Source organism: Adiantum capillus-veneris, chromosome 25, assembly GCF_014529385.1.
Source record: "Adiantum capillus-veneris isolate H3 chromosome 25, ASM1452938v2, whole genome shotgun sequence".
Taxonomy (NCBI): Eukaryota; Viridiplantae; Streptophyta; class Polypodiopsida; order Polypodiales; family Pteridaceae; genus Adiantum; species Adiantum capillus-veneris.
The window spans coordinates 25586369-25600827 of NC_140955.1; the positions used below are offsets into that span (position 1 = coordinate 25586369).

Sequence of the window (14459 nt, forward strand, 5' to 3'; positions counted from 1 at the left end):
AAAAGAAATGTTGTGTCGTGGACCACCATCATATCTTCTGCTACACAACAAGGCTTCTGTGCAGAGGCTGTGATGCTCTTCCATAGAATAAAAAGTGCAGGATTTGCCCCGAATATGATCACATTCATAAGAATTCTTGAAGCATGCACCATCCAAGAAGAAGGCTGTGAGATTCATCACTCACTTCTTGTGAGAGGATTTGAAGCAGACACCATAGTGGCAACTGCCCTTATCACAATGTATGAAAGTTGTGGGAGCTTGACAAATGCGAGATATATATTTGCCACTATGCCTAAGAAAAATGTGGTGTCTTAAGTGCATTAATTACCACACTCACCGAGAACAATAGGCCAGAAGAAGCACTAGAAATTTTGTTCATATGAGTAAACAGCTTGTGGTACACGACAAGGTAATGTACATATGTGCACTCTTTAATCAAATAAAATTGGAAGGGTTTGAGCCCCACACTGCCACACATGTTTCAGTTCTTGATGCATATTGCGATTTAATCAAATGAAATTGGAAGGGTTTGAGCCTCATACTGCCCCACATAGCCTACTCCTCCATCTATAGCGCAACCTTCCACTCCCTCTGCTTGCTACCTTGCTTCGAACATCCTTTCCTCTCTGTCTCTTCCTCCCCCTCTGACACATACACCCTCTCTGACCTACGACATCTTTTATTTGAAAGAAGAGTACTGCTTGCCCTGATTTATGCTGCCTCTGCCTCGGCCTCTCCCTGCATGTTGTTCATTATACAAGCACTGTGAATACAAGCCATAGTACACTTGCTCCTCATCCTTAAAGTCATCCAGGCTAAGCCTCATGTAGTTAACGCAAGCGAGCAAAACCCTCTGTCCGGACGACGTCCGCGGTGGACTGATAGGCACGGTGGCGACGAAGCAGCTTGCAAAGGAAGGCGCAGGCCTAGATATGAAATTCTGCTGGCATTGTGATACCTGTCGAAACCAGTCCGCGCCGGTGCGGAATGGTTCCGACAGGTTCACGATTTACAATGCAGTAGGAATCGACTCTCAAGGGAAGCGACTCTATGACCTGATGAATGTGGCGAGCCCAAAGTAAGCAATGCGGAGAGAGAAATTTCGGTCCAGGAGGATGTTGCTGGGCTTGACATCTCCATGTATATTAATGGGAGGATTGCATCCCACATGAAGAAAATTCCAAATCTCTGGCTGTGCCCCCTATTTTCTTGAACATGTTCTTCCAATCCAGACGCTCAGGGTAACCTTTTTCAAACAAGGCCTCCTGCAAGCTCCGATTTTGCATGCATTCATACACAAGAAGCGTTAATCTTTTTCCATGAGTACAATAGCCAAGAAGGCTTACCACATAAGCCGAATCAAGACCACTGCAAATAAAAAGCAGTGGTGTCTCCAGGTCCATGCATCTTGCAAGACGTGCACAGAGAAGAAGCCTCTCTCTCTCTCTCTCTCTCTCTCTCTCTGCATAAATTTCACGAGCACTGGTGCCGCCACCATGAAGACCAAAGTAGCACGTTTTTTTTGGCGCTGAGAGTGAGAGTTCGTCGCATTTTTGGGCTTTTGAAGGACCGCTTCACCATCGCTCCCGTGCGCCTGCACTCGGATCGCCCCATTGCAGCATTGCAGATGTGTGTGATATGCGCAACAAGCCACACAGAGAAGCCTCCATGAAAGGAGCTTGTGAAACTAGTTCTGAAAGCAAGCACAGGCTCCCGCATGCCCGTCTCGCACCGCGTAAGCCTGCTCATGCACATATTGAACAAAACCAAGAGCTGGATAGTTGCTTTGAAATGCCTAACCCTCATCCACCAAGCTAAAAAAATCACCCTACCCTCATGACCCTTCCCCTCCCTGGTCTGTTGCTGCAACCAGTCCGCGCCGACGCGGACTGGTTGCAGCAAGAAACCTCGGCGCGGACTGGTTGCAGCAAGAAACCAGGGAGGGGAATTAGGGTCATGAGGATAGGTCGTCACTTTTTTAAAAATCGGTTGCAGAGAGGGGTAGTGTCACGCAGATAGGGTCAATCCTTTAAAAAAAACAGAATATCACCAAAATACCCCTCTAATTTGTGGAATTTTCCAAATTACCCCTCAAATTTCAAGAATTCCCAAAACATCCCCAATATTTTGTCATAAAATTGCAAAATGCCATTCAAATTTTGCAAAATTCCCAAAATACCCCTGGTTGCGAGATAAAAAAATTTCAAAGATAAAAACATATGTAGCTTTTAATTAGAAGATTGGCTTTATATGAATACAAGATGCTAACTAGAATTTGAGTTGGTTATGTAGGTCTTGGAGATGAATTACTTCGTTGTTTTTAGACATAATTGCCTTTTTTTACGAGGTAATTTGTGACAAATTACATGCTAAGCAATTAATTAAAACGGGTCTCAATTGTTAAAAAGGAATAAAGAGTAGAATCTTGAACAATCCAACAAAATAAATACAAGGGTATTTTGGGAAATTCTGAATTTTGAGGGATATTTTGGAAATTTTCACAAATTAGACTCGGGGTATTTTGGTAATTTTTCCTTGAAAAAACGTCAAGCAAACCAGGGATCTGTTGTAGCATGCAATTGCACAAGAAAGGAAAGCGGTGCCACATGCATATAATTCAATTGTGTGCCTCTTGGGCAAATGATGGCGAGGCGGCATGATGTTGAGGTATTCACAACGGATGACAGTACAATGACACATGCAATGTGATGGCGAGCAATGGGAGGGCTTTTTTTCCATGATTGAAGGGACTGGGGCATTGGATTACAGCCACAGACGTCAGTGTATAGAAGAAACAACTATGCTCCTGTGTTGGTTTTTGCTCTTGTTTACCTGTTGGTGCAAAGGATCTTGCCAGGCTTTGGAAGCTTTAAATTGCCATTATGTGAGTGAGGCATGCCTGCATATCCTATGACGTTGGATGTTTTCATTACTAAGAGCACGCATAATATAGGAGCTTTTAAGAAATTATTTCTTCATTACTTTACCGCTGCATCTTGCAAGCAAACTTCAAACTTGGGCCTTTTCTATGCAAAAGAACTTGCAATTGGCTCTAGGTCGTATCGCTTTTGTTTAATGATCACAATAGACTCATTAGGCAAGAAATTATCCTCACAAAAAGTGGTTCTAGAAGCAAAATGATCATATCAAGTAGCCTTTTGCAAGGCACATCTTTAAGGTTTATTTTATCCTTAAATTTGCAATTATAAGGTCTCAAAGAATTAAGAGGTAGCTTAGAATTCAATGTTGCACAAGTTGGTAGGGAACTTAAGCTAGATGAGAACTTTTGGTGATTAGTAAACTAGAGCTTTCCACAACTACCTCTTGTCAAAATACCTTGCCGCTTTGCTTTTAGCTTGGACTCCTCCCTTAAAATATTGTCTAAGAGATGTTCACAAATCCATTCATCAGACCCATGACAACTAGACATGTTAACCTCTCAATCAATTAACTTCCTTGTACAAGCACCTGCTAAATTCTATGAAATGGTTCTCCGTTTCACTTAGATTTTTCACTATAACTATGACTCTATCAATTTCTCTCTCAAGCATAGAAATCCATTTTTCTTCGCAAGTATTAACTCCAAAGGAACGCTCTTAATGTGATGCAACCATTTTGAAAAGAACTGACAACCTTCTGTGCTTCCTTTGTTAATTTTCCCCCTTTCATGGTCTTGTTTGTCCAGACAAGCCCCAATTTCCACTCGCAAGCTTCCTTTAAAGAATGTCATTGTCTGTAAATCTGTTTGAGTTAAGAAGACGTTAGAACTCAGCTTTTGTCACAACTAAGCATTTAGTAACAACTAAACATGTATTTGTTTCACACGAGCCTCATAAAATGGGCCCTTCTCTCGTGTTCTTAGCAGATCTTAACATGGATTAACTGTTAGTCAAGTCTGGTAAAAAGCAATAGAAAAATCATCAATTTTCATAATGGTTCTAAAATCTCATTTTGTGTCAATCAAGTGTCAGATTTGTGGTAGTGAAAGTAATGTGCATGGCATAATTTTTTTCTTTCACCATTATTGATATGTTGTATCAATTTGCTCTGATTTATCTTCACTCGGTTTTTCTTGCTCGGTGATTTGAAACCCCCGTGAGAAGGGAGGCCTACACCAACAACTCTCGGCTTTGTGATGCAAATCCAACCAAGAGCCAAGCTTCAATGCATGCTCATCTCCTCTACCATGCTAATTACTAAGCTATGCCATGCTAATATGAGTGATTATGTGAGGAGATGTACATCTTTCTCGTAAGACTACTCCTTCTTCCTCTCAATCTACTCTCATACCCCGCTAGCTCTCACCATCTTCGAAGGTGTGTGAGGTCTTGGGTCTGAGATCGTGAGGGAATTAATGTTGTGTTTTAAAGTGTTTGCTAGTGCTTGAAGCTTCCATCTTCTTTGCACTAGCTAGTTATTGAAGGGACACGAATAATTGTATTGTAAAATGTCTCCCTTGATGGGGGAAACCTATAATACAAAGCCTTTTGGAGGGGGGACCGGCTCCATATAAATCCGGTCTTCAACTGTTGTCAATAGCTTAATTTCTCTCTCTTTTGAAGTATTGTTTATGCCTATCTAACTAGGTGTTATGTTTTTGTGTTGCTCTCTCCATCCAAGCACTCTTGCTATGCTCATTAGGAATCTATTCTAATGAAATACTCACTATGTCTATGCTATTTCCACTACACACAAGTTACTAGGCCATTAAATGTTATAGTATGGCTCAGACGCCTTATGGCTGATTTGGGTGTTGGACAGGACATTGCCAACACTATCTACACTGACAGTCAGAGCGCATTGGCAGTTGCGAGGAACCCAATTTTTCATGCTCGCACAAAGCACATTGAGGTGCATTACCACTATGTCAGGGAGAGGCTCTTAGCAGGAGAGATCAACTTGGCTTATGTGCCAACACAGGACAACACTGCAGATCTTTTCACAAAGGCATTGTCTTGTGAGAAGCTCGAAGCTTTCCGCAAAGCTTTGGGCTTACTCCCCTTTGTGGAATGATCATGTCCTCAGGGCATGGCACTTCCTTTTACTCATGTGCAGGCTCTCGTTAACCGCATCACTCCAGAGAGAGAGAGAGAGAGAGAGAGAGAGAGAGAGAGAGAGAGAGAGAGAGAGAGAGAGAGAGAGATGCACCTTGGAACACCTGCAGCTGTGTTGCTACTACATCCCCCACCCACCCCACACAATACACACACATTCACGGATGCCTCAGAACTCTTAGCTCTTGGAACTTGGAAGTTGGCAACCACAGCTTCGGTAATCGCCATAGAGATGGCGAGCAGCGGGGAGTGAGAACCCCAGTAACAGTTTGCAAATGCTTGCCTACCAAAGGTGTTAGGCAGATCAAGAGCCGTTATGTAGAGTCTACAAGAACAAGCATTGTCCTCTAATGAAGAGGCCACGTTTGCAGGCTACATGGGAGCACTTGGAGCCCATAATACTTTGTGTGTGTGTGTGTGCCAACCATTTCTTTTATGGCTGCTTCCTTGGCCTACCCAAGGCACTACATGTTGTCTAAGCTAAGAGAATCCGCATAGCACTACCGAAGGCAATGCTGTTGCCAAAGGCGGCCCCGTTGTACTAGTGTAGATAGTATAGATAACGCTAATTTTTAAAATCTTTTGCAAGACTCGGCCCTATGGGACAAAAGGAACGAGGATTTACTTTATGAAAAATGGTAAAAGGATAGAAGACAAGTGTGACCGCTTCGGTCCGCATGTAGGCAAGGCGTTGGTCCACATTTCCTGAAGGCGAGGACCCAAACACTAACCAATGAGGGCTTTTCTTCCCTCCAGGCCATCCAACTCTTCTTTATCGGCCCTTTCCCCACATCAATTCGCGCCCACTCTTCGCGCATTTTGCAGAGCTACCTTCACATTCTTCTCCTCCCTTGTACACGATTTTAGGGTTTCCCTTCATACAGGTTCTTCTTTTGCATCCGTTATCTGTTGCCGCCAAGTGGGTAGAACCGCTTCTGCTTAGCGTTATCTGTACAGTTGACAAAGAGATAGGCCGTCATCAAGCAGGTAAAGGGCAAAGGATCTTCGAAGCGCAGATAGGCTGCAGAGCTCAAATATGGCTTTACATCCTGGAGCAGCGGAGATGTTGGCCACGGCGGCAGATATCCCTATGGTTTCTGCTGCGGAGGATATGTCGAAGAAGGTGCGCAAGCCATACACCATTACCAAGTCTAGAGAGAGCTGGACTGAACAAGAGCATGATAAGTTTCTCGAAGCCCTTCAATTGTGAGTATTCTCACCATCCTTGCTTTAGGTACTAGCAACTCGATCTTGGACAAAATTCACTGGAGTCTTAAGTGTTTCTTTCAGAATTGTGCGTCAGTTGTGTTTTCGTTCATCTTATGATTTATTTTAATTTATTTTAATTTATTTTAAGCCTTTGTTTTGATTCTCTTTTAGTGGTTTGAGCTTCAATTCCGAGTATGTTACTGTGTCGCTTGTGATCTTCTCACTTAAAAATTGTGGTTTGACAGCAACTTCTGTCAAATGGATTCTCACCTTCTTTTCATTGCTTTGTATATCCCTTGCTATTATATTTTGCTACTGAGCCCGAATAGTAGAGACTGAGATTACAGAGTTTTATGTCTAATCACGTTCATCTATCAACCACCAATTGGTGCAAGATTGCATTGTCAATGTTGCGTGTTGGCTTTTCAGCTTGTTTGAAACTCAAGGGAAGACGTTGATGGGTTGATGGATTAAGTTGTGTCTGTGTAACTGCAATTACTGCCTCTATGAGGTATCTTTGAGCTAGCTCTCAAAGACTGACCTGAGCTTGTGATAATTGATGCACGTCAGGTTTTATGTGGCCATATGATACTTTTGGTCAATTCATTGTCAGCGCTTATCAGATTGTCACATCTTTATGTCCACTAGGTCGAAGGCATTAACAGAACCTTGGAGCTTAGTAATCTCTTCAATCACCTTCACCAATGGCGGAACAAGCTGCAAGCTTCATAGTTGTGTGCTCTGATTACGGCAGGTTCCACATAAGTTTGAAGAGCTTTGCTGGCTCAATGTTAAAGCAAGGGAGATATCAAGTAATAATGCTGCACATGGCAGTTAAATCTATTAGTGGTTGCAAACTTCTCACAATCAAGCAAGGATGCTGGCTCTCGGTATTCTTGTTAACCAGTATAAAACGGTTGTGCTTATTATCTAGCAATCAGCTAGCTCATGTTATTTATAGTATCAAGTTAGTTCTTTCTCCTTTAATTTGACACCGTTTGCTACTGTAGGATCCTTTGCCATCATTCTGGCTATTTTCTTTGGTTTGTTTGGATATGAATTGCCGAGGCTCCTCTGGTTCAACTTGAAATCAGTGTTGGCAGTCACATTGTATATTTGGCAAGAACTTGGTGTTTAGAACGGTAGGAGTGTAAAGAATATAGAGCTGTTCTGCCACGTTTGCTTTGGATTAACTTATTGTGTGCGCCTTGTAATTTTCTGTTTGGGTAGTCGATATGTCAAACAGTACTGTGGAATGCATGTGTAAAAGTCTCTGTCACAATTTGCAGGTTTGATCGCGACTGGAAAAAGATTGAAGCTTTTGTGGGCTCAAAGACTGTAATTCAAGTATGTTCTTCTCTTTAGATCTGTTATGTGTAAGTAGTTTTGAAATACTTCAGCTGATATTCACAAACTTTGAAAGAAAAACTTTCATTGTCACTGGTCTTTTTTTGATGGTCTCTAGATTCGGAGTCACGCTCAAAAATATTTTCTAAAGGTACAAAAGAATGGTACAGGGGAGCACGTTCCTCCCCCTCGGCCTAAGCGCAAATCAGCACAACCGTATCCTCAAAAGGCTCCAAAATCTGGTAACTAGTTGGATGTGTACCAATACATCACACACATATGTATAACCTTGCATTCTCTCTCTCTCTCTCTCTCTCTCTCTCTCTCTCTCTCTCTCTCTCTCTCTCTCTGTGGCTTTCAAAGCTGCTTTTGTGTGTGAATATTGACACTGTTTCAGTTCTTGAGTGGAGCAGAGCTTGATTAGTGAATTGCAGGATTTTAGGTATCTAAAATGCTGAGTTGAGCAGAGCTTGACCAGTACATTGCTGCATTTTAGGTAACTAAAGGTCTCACTAGGTGCTACTGCATTAGGTAGCAAAGGCGAAGGTGGGAACATAGCAGGTGTGGAGCTGGCTAAGACCGCAGGCTGTTTGTTTATGATCTGGTAATCTGAGCAGAGTATGATAGTGGTAGGTGGGAACTGAGGTATGACTTTGACTAACTACCACGTTACGCCCTCCTTGTTACTCTCGTTTGGCGGTATTGATTTGTGTTATCCACTTACATTCAAAGTCGGATATGATTTGTGACCAGTCATTTTGTATGAGTGTGGGCTGATTGTGTGTTGAGAGAGAGCTTATGAGTTGTACACCGACCACTGTGGATTAATGATTCAGGTTTGATATTTAGCATGTTTTTTTTCAAAAAATTTCTAGTACCTCACAATGTCAGGGTGTGCCACTTAGTTTCATTGTATAAGTTTTGTCCCACTGTGAGGGGGAGTATTAAAAAGCTTAAATCTGATGCCTTCTAAGGATTCATTTACCCTGTTTGCAAAGTGTTTGTGGTGCATAACTATCTTCTTTCGCATGCGCCCCCCCCCCCCCCCCCCCCCTCCCCTCCCCTCTCTCTCTCTATTCTTGGAGCTGCTGGTTTGCATGTCTGCTTGCTTGACATTCTTGGAGCTGCTGGTTTGCAGCTTGCAAAATGTTCTGCATTTTGATGAAAGATTTTCTTTTTGCAGGACCTGCAACACAAGGGGCCACCTCCATGAGCTTGACAGAGCCTGCTTACCCTGTGTCCATGCAAGCTTGTGCAGCACCTCCCGCATCATCTGCATCAGCAATGCCTGCTTGGGTCCATCACATGGCTCCTCCTGGAAGTGTTGGCTTCGCTAATAAAGGTATATAAAGCTTTTTGGCACTGCTGGCATGCTACAGATGTGCCACTCGAGTAACTGACTTTAATGTTTACAGCACTAATTCCAGCTACAGGGGTTGGACCCACCGGCTCTGTTCTTTCAAAGGATCAAAATGGTATCAAGGTTGAAAACTCCTCTGTTCCTTCACAAAAGCTGACAACAATGAGTCAGGGGAGTGGAGAAATTGTTCTTAGGGGTGAGTTTTCTCTTTTTATCTCTGCGATACCTTTAATCACTATCTTCGTCGTCCCCATTGAGGTGGATAAAATCTGAAATGAATCTGCATTGAATTTATTAATATAGATGCATGTGGTAAGCATCTTGCTATTTATTCTTATCTAGCACGAGCTCTCTCTTTCAGCACCAGATAAGCATCTCATCTTGTTTACTAAGATACTTGTGTAGAAAGTCCTATTTGTGGGATATTCTCGCGAAGTTCGTGCTGATTAACTGGTGGTTGTTGGTGGTTTATGATTTCTTTAGATACATTGTTTTAAATTTTTTATAATGAAAGTTCTGTGACTTGTGACAGCTATGCCCGACTTTACGGAAGTCTACAGCTTTCTTGGGAGTGTTTTTGATCCCTCTGCAAATTGTCACCTTGAAAAGATGCGAGAGATGGCCCCCATCGATAGAGAAACTGTAGGGAACTCAGAAGCAACCGTTTTTCGTAAAGAGATTGTATCGAATCCTTCCAATTAGTATTGATTATGGTTAAATTTTCACTGTAGGTTCTTCTGTTGATGCGTAATTTGTCCATCAATCTTTCCAGTGCTGACTTTGAGGAGCATGTAAGTTCAGTTTGTCTTTGATCTTATCGCATGTAATTGCACTGGGTATGTTTTTGCTTTTTAGATACAGGCAACATGTTATGGTAGAACATGGTCATTTGGCACATATGTGTAGCCCAGTAGCTGCTCTGCATGGCACATATGTGTAGCCCAGTAGCTGCTCTGCATGGCACATGGTCATTTGGCACACATGTAGCCCAGTAGCTGCTTTGCATCAAGGAAGTGCCTAAGCTCTTAGCGAGAGTCCTTTTAGGACTATTCATCACACATTGCTCATATAAGCCGCGCTCATTCACCTTCGCTAGACAGACATCCTTGTTTTTGTGCTGGTTTACAAGTTGAGTTCATGTCACCTATGTAATTGCATGGGTAAAGTGCAGCCTCCAGAAAGAAAAGACATTCATGCATCTTGTTTCATTTTAGTGCGCATTTTCTGTTTCCATATGCCACTTCTTCCAAAATTCAAGCTTTGAGGTTATGTTTTGCAGAAGCTATTTCTGTCAGTGTACGACATGGAACCTGAAGAACCCTTACCTGGAGCGGAGGATGATTTGAAAAGTCTTTCGGATGCCCCAGTGGCTTCTCGGCCTCCTCTGGTATATTCATTGCTCTTTATCTTACATAAATGCTTTTGTACATGCTTTTATGCATATTGTGGCTGCTGATGCTCACGATTGTGTCGAAGCATGTATTTTGCTTCTACCAATAGCTATAGTCTTGCACTGACTACAGGATGGTGGAGATGACACACTTGTTTCAGGCTATTGTGAATTACGTCAAGTAAGTGAGAGCAGGGAGGTGATGAGTGAATCAGACGCCGACGAAACGGGGGAGCATACTTTGCGGTGTCATCCTGAAGAAGAATTGACGAGCAGTACAACTGGAGTTTCAAAAGCCTTCGTAGGTAATGGACAGTGCCTGCAGCTGTCGCAAACACCTCTATTCTTGGAACAACAGGTCCAAGAATCACCGTCAATCCTCAAGTTTCCATCAGTTCCTGAAGATGGCGAACCAGATCCACCAATGGATCCATTCGAGGAGGCCGAACTGGATGATAGTAAGGGTGAAGCAGAAATCGTGGACATGTGGTGGTCTTGAGGTTGAGCCTCTTCCTCTATGATGATGTCTCCCTCTCAAGAGGGTGATGTCTCATACGTCTCCTTTTATGTCAACCCGTCTGTATCATATATCATTTTTGCTCTTGGATATACTTGTGGCCGGATGGGCCACTTGAAGAGTGTTCTATTGCATGCGGCTTATTCAATAGTGGTTTTGCATCTGGTTTTGTAAGTAGTCCAGATCTCACTAGGCTTAGTTATGTTTTGTAGATTGTCATTGTACAGCCTAGTTTTTTTCTTGCTAGGAGATCATAGGTCATGAGAACTTGTATTTGGAGATCAAGATCCATGGGTTTCTGCAGGGAAGTTTTTCCTGTACAAAATGTATCAATGATATAGATGTGTAAAACCGCTTGTTTTATGGTTTCTTTTGGGAGTGCCTCAACGGTGGTATACTGAGCAAAAGTTTGGTCTACGGGAGTTGATTTTCTTTGCTGAAATGGTAAATCAACTGCATGTCAACTAATCAGGGATCAGTGGCCCTCGTTTGAGAATCAAAACTCATGTCTTTATTTGTAACTAAAGTTTCGTCATTAGGTCCTAATGGCCATGTAGATATCAAGTGCTGTGGAGGACTTGCATCAACTATTATGTCAAAAGGTATCGTAGAACGAAGGCGAATGGCCTAGGCACATGGAGGCCTTGTATAAACCCCACCTAGTTATGTCAGCCCGAGTTTGTGAAGTTAGTCAAAAGCTCTTGAACAACAAGAGATGTTTGGATTTGAAAGGTTTTGTTTGAGGGTTGCCCAATACATTCCGGATGAAGACTTTAGAGTGTTTGGAATGCCGAATCTATTTTGACCGACCTCGTTTCCTTGGCCCAATGATGTCTTGTGTTGGAGGTGATTCTCGAAGGCCTCTGAGTTGTATGAGTACAAAGTTGAAGTTGGTGGCGGCTCCATTGAGAGATGAAGCTAGTCTTTGTTACTATAGCATAGTTACGAGATCTTAGGAGTGGAATATTGTTGCGTACGTACTTGGGGTAGATTTGGGTGTAGCCTAATATGATGCTATGATGCACAGGTCAGTAGAATCTGTATTCCAATGTGGAACAAGATGGTGTGCCAAGGAATGCTGTGCCCATATGTGGTTTACTGAGGAGAATTACCTTGAATGTGACTAGTGGCTAGGGGACATGTGCAATTGATGGTAGCTAGAGGGGTCCATTTCCAGCTGTTAGGGGTGGAGGGAGTGGGGAGGATTTACAGCTGAGGAAAGACTCCATGTTACCACTGGCTGATCTCCTGCAGGGAGGCCACCCACATTTGGCACTGGGCAGGAGAAGCTTAAAAAGCTGACAGATTGGAGGGAGAGCCTCCCCTCTCTCGTGTGGGCATGGTGGGAGGGGATCAAGTTTTACCCGACTTTGGGGAATTGCATCGGACAGCTTGCGTGCGTCCTATTGTTGATCCCCTGCCCACCATTCCACTGTGAAATAGCGAGGGAGGGGGGGAGAGTCCAGCCGGCCTTCATCCCAGAATGCAGGAGAGGCCAGCCTGCTATGTGTGACTGAGGGGTTCCCCCCCCCCCCCCCCCCCCCCCCCCCCCCTCTCTCTCTCTTCTCTCTCTCTCTGTGACGCTCATAAGATACCCTGTCATTGTAGGGTGAAAGTCTGATTGATCCCCTGCCCACCATTCCCCTGTGAAATAGAGAGGGAGGGGGAGAGAGTCCAGCCGGTCTTCATCCCAGAATGCGGGAGAGGCCAGCCTGCTATGTGTGACTGAGGGGTTCCCCCTCTCTCTCTCTCTCTCTCTCTGTGTGTGTGGCGCTCATAAGATACCCTGTCATTGTAGGGTAAAAGTCTGATTGAAAGCATGGGGCGGGGCCCTAGTGTAGGGCAGTACAGCATCGAGGTTTTAATAAGAGAAGAAGTGCGCTAGCAGCATCCATCTTAGTGTCCAAAACATCGCATTCTTGTCTGCTGCTTTTGTTGGTTCAAGGGTGAATCTATCTACTGCTGGTACATGCTTTTGTTACAGAGCAAGATGCAAATCGTTGTTCAACATGCAACTTACAGCTGCCTTTTGTGCCTGACCTTCTCTCAAGCTTCCATTTGCGCTGCTCCCTGCTCAAAATTGTCTCTTCAAGCTCTGCGCAGAATTTGCTATCCTTAAGTGGGGTGGCCCGCTAGAGGCGCCTGTTGTGGAGGGCCCTCGAAAAAAGTTTATGCCTACCTGCATCTTCGCGTTTTCGCCCTGCATCTTCGCTGGCGGGTGGTTAGCGTACAGAATCGCCTTTCTACTTAGTACTGGCTGTTCCTCCTCACTATCTCACACTGGCATGGGCAGGAGGGGATCAATGGCCAACAGCCGGGGATCAGGTGCGATCTGAGCCGTCCTATGTGCTTTGTGCCCCCCTCCCCTCCTCCCCCCAGATTCGAACCGAGGACGTCCCCTTTGCACCTTAACCACCTCGTCTGTGCGTGCTTGTTGAAAGCATAGGGAGAAGGGTTTCTTCTATGACGAGCTCACTGATGTGTAATTCTGGTGGTAAATTCGGGGCACGTCGTAAGATCGACGGCCCATGATGCTTGTTCTCCGGGAATTAGGCGTGGGCCATTGATCCCCTCTTGCCCATGCCTGTGTGAGATAGTGTTGAGGCTGGTTGTTGCCAGTCCGAGAGGGTTGTTGCCGCCAGGGTTTTATAGGCATACTCTACTTCAAGAAGCTCCCTTAGGGCCAATGGGATAGGTTCCTTTTGAAGAACCTGTCCACCTTTTTCTAAAAAGGTAACAATCAGCAGCGGATGAGGTGAAGTCTCCAGCGGTCATCTTAGTTGAGCGTGGAGAATAAGCGCCTGTGCAGGGCTTAGGGGTACTCAAATAATCAGGTACTACTTCTTTCACCATATTTGGCAAGCAAGGAACCGCCGCGTGTTTGAGGGGGATCTGCCTGTGGCAAGCTTTGGTGAAATAATACAAGAGAGCAGAGAGACGATCCACATGATCGGAGGCAAACAAGCCTCAAAGGACTGGTCTAGAACAATATATGACATCTTGTAATAAGTGAAGCCTAGGAGTAGTTGTGGTCTCTATGTTTTCAAGCAGAAAACTTGTAATCCTTTGACCCTCAAGGCTCGGTCCGAGCTCGAGGTTGGTGTATATTTCTGATGTTCTTAATACTATCCACTCACAATTGTGAGTTTTGCAAAAAAAAAAAAAAGATTTAGAAATTTTCTCATGTAGGAAAGCAAAGTCTTTTTCAGTGGTTTTCATACAATGCATAACATCATGAGCTTCCCCTCGAGAGGCACCGCATGCCTAGGTAGATACGATTGGGTGTATAGTGGCCTAGTGAATGTGGCTGGCACAATGCGGAGTAAGCTAATGTATATATGTGGAGACACTTGCATGTTGAGAAGAAGTCCTTCTGACATGTGAATTATAAAAGCAACATACGCTTGGAAATAGTGGATAGATGCAAGAGAAGACATCCTTACATTTTTTTGTTGATAATCGCTTGTTTAGTCTTTCAAGTCTTGTAAAGGACAACATTTGTTATAACTTTCCTTATACTGCTACTTTCCTTGCTACAACAAAGGTTAGTTTAAGTGTCAACGAGATTACATGTGTTTACAA

At 43.7% G+C, this 14459-nt stretch overlaps 1 protein-coding gene and 1 pseudogene across 2 annotated transcripts; both read left to right on the forward strand.

Annotated features, from left to right (window-relative positions):
- Positions 1-631: 631 nt before the first annotated feature.
- Positions 632-1310, forward strand: LOC147424593 (uncharacterized; annotated as a pseudogene).
- A 4495-nt stretch (positions 1311-5805) lies between these two features.
- On the forward strand, positions 5806-11245 carry LOC147424594 (protein REVEILLE 6-like). Of its 2 annotated transcripts, none has more exons than XM_086499657.1 (9): positions 5806-6260; positions 7553-7610; positions 7729-7852; positions 8794-8952; positions 9038-9166; positions 9503-9612; positions 9702-9761; positions 10250-10357; positions 10494-11245. In XM_086499657.1, exons 1-9 carry the CDS (start codon positions 6091-6093, stop codon positions 10857-10859), a joined length of 1284 nt encoding a protein of 427 aa, XP_086355783.1. In that variant the 5' UTR covers positions 5806-6090; the 3' UTR covers positions 10860-11245. The 2 variants fall into 2 exon arrangements, with proteins under 2 accessions (XP_086355783.1, XP_086355782.1); XM_086499656.1 differs by having other exon boundaries at positions 5809-6260; positions 9026-9166.
- The last annotated feature ends 3214 nt before the right edge of the window (positions 11246-14459 follow it).

Bases quoted from the DNA above. Each gene is read 5' to 3' on its own strand.
- LOC147424594 (XM_086499656.1), top strand. From the start codon at position 6,091: ATGGCTTTACATCCTGGAGCAGCGGAGATGTTGGCCACGGCGGCAGAT. The intron at 7,853-8,793 runs GTAACTAGTTGG...TTCTTTTTGCAG, and splicing joins TCAAAAGGCTCCAAAATCTG to GACCTGCAACACAAGGGGCC. The intron at 9,167-9,502 runs GTGAGTTTTCTC...GACTTGTGACAG, and splicing joins TGGAGAAATTGTTCTTAGGG to CTATGCCCGACTTTACGGAA.